The sequence below is a fragment of the Hydra viridissima genome, unplaced genomic scaffold (genome assembly GCF_058129835.1).
Source record: "Hydra viridissima isolate aposymbiotic clone 2 unplaced genomic scaffold, HvirCarnegie_v1 scaffold_16, whole genome shotgun sequence".
NCBI lineage: Eukaryota > Metazoa > Cnidaria > Hydrozoa > Anthoathecata > Hydridae > Hydra > Hydra viridissima.
In genome coordinates, this window is record NW_028324315.1 from 6715249 (window position 1) to 6719903 (window position 4655).

The 4655-nt window shown below is 28.7% G+C and overlaps 1 protein-coding gene across 3 annotated transcripts; it reads right to left on the reverse strand.

Annotated features, from left to right (window-relative positions):
- Nucleotides 1-243: 243 nt before the first annotated feature.
- On the reverse strand, nt 244-4449 carry LOC149877791 (uncharacterized). 3 transcript variants are annotated; one of them, XM_090074324.1, is made up of 3 exons: nt 4193-4449; nt 1049-1264; nt 244-761 (listed from the first exon to the last, which is right to left on the reverse strand). In XM_090074324.1, the coding sequence occupies exons 1-3, from the start codon at nt 4344-4346 to the stop codon at nt 718-720; spliced, it is 414 nt and encodes a 137-aa protein (XP_089930450.1). In that variant the 5' UTR covers nt 4347-4449; the 3' UTR covers nt 244-717. The 3 variants fall into 3 exon arrangements, with proteins under 3 accessions (XP_089930450.1, XP_089930451.1, XP_089930449.1); XM_090074325.1 differs by having other exon boundaries at nt 244-843; nt 4193-4444; XM_090074323.1 differs by having other exon boundaries at nt 244-1264.
- Between the last annotated feature and the right edge of the window lie 206 nt (nt 4450-4655).

Sequence of the window (4655 nt, forward strand, 5' to 3'; positions counted from 1 at the left end):
CGCCTAATATTTTGATTATTTGAATCAAACTCCTTTAATTTTAATGATTGTTTTACAAAAAAACAAGGTGATCCGCCAACTTATATCAAGTGATTCGCCTAATATTTTTATTGTTTAAATGAAATTCTGTAAAGTTAAATGATTGTTCTACAAAAAAAAAACGTGATCTGCCGATTTATATCAGGTGATCCGCCTACTGTTGTCATCGGCCAGAGTGAATGTTTATTGCTTAAAAACAAAATCTTACTTGAAATTCTTTTATTCAACTGCTTATTAAACTGCTTATTCATCAAAATACTCTTCTTATCACAAAATTCTTTTTCTTTTTAAAAATCCTCTTTAAATCTCTTAAAAATTCTTTTCTCTTAAAATCCTCTTTAAATCTCTTCTTCTAACAAAAACTCCAACTTCCTAGATTCTTTCTTTTTTTTGAGCTTTTATAGTTTTTGCTTGTTTTCCTGTTGCGATATCTTTTCATTTATTTATATGGCAGGTTGATGAGTCTTCATGTTTACGTCTTTTCTCGGTTGTTATTTTTAACTTAATTCTTTTTGCTTTATCATTTATTGATGTGAAGAGTGGACGAGTTATCTTGTGGGTATCTTTTCTGATCGTTGTTTTTAACTTTTCTTATTATCGCTTTATCATTTACGAGTCTTCGCGTTTACATCTTTTCTCAGTTGTATTTAACTTTTCTTCTAACGCTTTATCACTTATTTATGTGAAGAGTTGGTGAAACTCTGTAAAGTTTAATGACTGTTCTACAAAAAAAAAAACGTGATCCGCCGATTTATATCAGGTAATCCGCCTACTGTTGTCATCGGCCAGAGTGAATGTTTATTGCTTAAAAACAAAATGTTACTTGACAGTGTAAAAAAAACTCAAAGCAAAGTTTGGAATGAAAAAGAGAGGGGGCTACACAACATGAATTTTAATTAAATATATTATTAAAAGATTTTATTTAAAGTAGGTTTTATTTAGTAGTAAACTTACGTAAAACTTTTAAAAGAAAAACAAAAACCATTATCAAAATGCAAGATATATTTACCATGAGGAACTAAAACTGCAAGGTTGTGGTTACCGATGTAATGGATAACAACAAGATCTGTCCGACTCAGGTCACAGTACACAAACTTCTGGAAATCATTTGAAATTCCTGTTGGTATAACTGTGGCAAAATGGATCTTTGTGTAAAGTGGCAAAGCCCGAGGAATTTTACTGGAACCATTTTGCTTCCACCTATACCCATCTGCCCGCCAATCGTCTAAAAAAAAAAAAAATAATAATAATAATATATATTTATATATACACACATATATACATTGCATATACAATAAACAACCACAATATTTACATGCAACATCACTTGGTAACAAATAAGGAGAATTTAAACTTTTGTGTGAACTAAAAAGAGCATGATTTAACAACTCATCAATTGTATAGTTAGTAGGTTCCACAGTATAAAATAAAAATAGATATGGCAGGCAAAAAGGTGGAAATTGCTGGAATTATTGAAATTGCTTTATACATGGAGAACAACTTCACATCATATAAATTAAGTGACAGTAATCAGGACAACCAAAATTGTTGAGTAAAAAGAGCAAAAATATAAGCAAACAAACAAAGTTCAAAACATGCAGAGGTAATAATAAAAAATACAGCTGAGAACAAACCAAGTTTATACCAAGGTACAAATTCCTTATAAACAAAACAGAAAATTTATGGAACATATTCAGGGTGTTAGCTAGCCTAATCATTAGCCAAATGGCACCGAGTATACTGTAGAATTCCCAATGGGTTTAAAGTTTCCAAAATTCAACACCTCTTTTTTTTTTTTTTAGTAGTAGTAGTAGTAGTAGTAGTAGTAGTGGTAGTGGTAGTAGTAGTGGTAGTGGTAGTGGTAGTGGTAGTGGTAGTGGTAGTAGTAGTAGTAGTAGTAGTAGTAGTAGTAGTAGTAGTAGTAGTAGTAGTAGTAGTAGTAGTATAGTAGTAGTAGTATAGTAGTAGTAGTAATCTTAGTTGGCCTCATTTTACGATTTGCCTAGCTCTGGCGCTACAAATTTTGCCCTCATGTTACAATATTTTGCCTGCGTAACAATATTAAGTTACACAGAATGTTCTCATCTTACAAATCTGCCCTTATGTCACAAAATGTGCATAGCATGAGGGCAAAAACTGCACTCATGTTAAGCTACATAGTAACATCAGGGGATTTGTCATAAAAGTTATTTATTTTAAGATAAACGATTAAGCAAGCAAATAGTCAATTTAAACATGGCAAAGTTTGATGTATTAGTGGAATGATTAAGATTGATATAGTAATAAATTTAGATTGATAATATAGTTAGAATGATAACATATTAATAAATAATATTTATGTTGAACATATATGTAATAATATCTAAAATAAATTGAATAATGATATTGACAATATATTAATTAAGATTGATAATAAAGTTAACTAATACCTTAATCTAACTTTATTATCAGCAATAAACATAAATTTATTGCTACCTAGGTAGTAATTAATCTTCGTTTATTGATAAACCAACAATGTTATTGAACTTTTTGTTGACTAATCATACTAATTAATAATACCTTTGAGGTCCTCATTGATGTAAGTTCTATGTTTTTTTGGTACTATAACTAATAGAGATTTACAGAGATAAAGAATAGAATCAGGAGTAATAAAGTAGCAAGCATGGTAAAGAGATACAACCTTAGCAGATGGTTAAGATCAGAAGTAAGATTTGATCCTAGAAGTCAAAGGGTAGATGACTCATTCAGTACATTACTGTTCATAAATATAGGAAGATCTAGATTTTTGCGATAAGGTTTCCCAGAAAAAAATTTAGTCTTATCTGAGTTAGAGATAATTCTCTATCAAAAAAAGAAAAAATATTATAATTTCATTTTCATTGCAAAATTATAAGTTTAATTTTATAAAAAAGTTTTGAAAAGTTATAACTTTGAAAATATGTCTCACCCATTTTAGGGCTAGAAGTTTGGGTTACATGAGGGCTTCGAACCGGGATTATAGATATATTCCTGTTTATCATAAAATATATTCCTGGCTAACACCCCAACATTGCCAACAAATGTAAACAGTTTCAAGAACAAATTAGACAAATATTTAGCATTAAAAAAATTAACTTAATGAGTTTTAATAGTAATAAAAATTTTTAATACTAATAAAAAGTATAAAAAATTTAAACAAAAATTACTTTTGATCTTAAGTCTTCTAAGTAGTTTTTGTTTAAATTTTATTTTCTTTTTATTAATATATACCTATATTATCAAAAGTGAGTTGTCAAAGTGAGTTTCTAATTCACTCGCTGTTAACACATAGCTATGTGTTAACAGCGAGTGAATTAGAAACTCACTTTATATACTACTACTAAATCATATTTTATATACTACTACTAAATTATATACACTACTAATAAACTATAATTATAATTATAATAATAATACACATTTTATATACTACTACTAAATTATAATAATATTTTTAATAATATAGCAGTTACTATATTGTTATAATTTATGATTGTTTTTAGGCAAGTACAATGAAAGCACATTGGTGCTCACATTTTAAAATCATAACACAGATACTTTTAAACAGCATGTATAAAAAAGGTCATTTAAAAACATGCAGATTATTTTCTAGAGCATGTCTTACACTGACATAATATAAAATAGACACAAGCATGTAAGTTTGTTATGGAGCCATTTTACAATAATAAATAAATCTTCAAATAAATTATAATAGGAAAGACAATTTTTAGCTTCAAAAAAATGTTGCATATTAAATGACATCTTGAAAATATTCAATATAATATTAAATGACATTTAGAAGTCCTTACATATTTATTAATAAGATATCTTGCTTTACTATAGCATAGCCTTAAGTAAAGGATAAACTATGCCTAAGTAGTGTTAGATTTTACTTTAAACATATTAAAAGAAACAAAGCTATATACAGTCTTGTAGACTACATGTAGGCTACAGTCTACATTGTAGATTACAGGTATAACTTCTTTAAAGTCTAACTTTACTTTAGGCATCGTAATTGATTTTTACTAGTATAATCCAAAAACTATGCTATTTACTACATTATACTATTTTAGTATACAAATATATTTTAAAAATACAAATACTATACAAGTGCACTGAAATATTGGTGCCTAACCTTTTTCATGATTCACTTGTATGACATAAACTTCGCCTGCCTTAGGATTGTTGAGTGTAGTTGTTCTATCTTCATTATTGCTCTTGGCGATAAGATTTGCAATAACCTCTATTTTAAGGTGCTTTATGCTACCTATCAAAACAGGCACAGCCATTTACTAAAAAGTCATCATAAAAAAATTTAGCAGTATGTTTGTTCAGGTTGAATTCGTTAGCAGAAATTAAACTATTAAAAGTGCCGTGTCACTTGAATGATCCGCTCCGCTGATCCGCCCCGCCCCGCCGTTTGTACCTACTCCCTGAAATGGACTTCCTAACTTCCATAATTTTGTTTAAATTATATTACGATATTTTTATTTTGGGAACCTCCCACTTAATGCCCAAAGCCTTGATCATCAGTTCAGTTACTTAATATAAACTGAGAAATTTAAGCCCTTTTTTTCTCGTCATTTTTAATACTTCCC

What these genes read in the sequence shown, in the direction of transcription:
- LOC149877791 (XM_090074323.1), bottom strand. Translation starts at nt 4,346, where the DNA reads ATGGCTGTGCCTGTTTTGATAGGTAGCATAAAGCACCTTAAAATAGAG. An exon ending in ACAAGTGAATCATGAAAAAG is followed by an intron (nt 1,265 to 4,192) that starts GTTAGGCACCAA and finishes TTTTTTTTTTAG; the next exon opens with ACGATTGGCGGGCAGATGGG.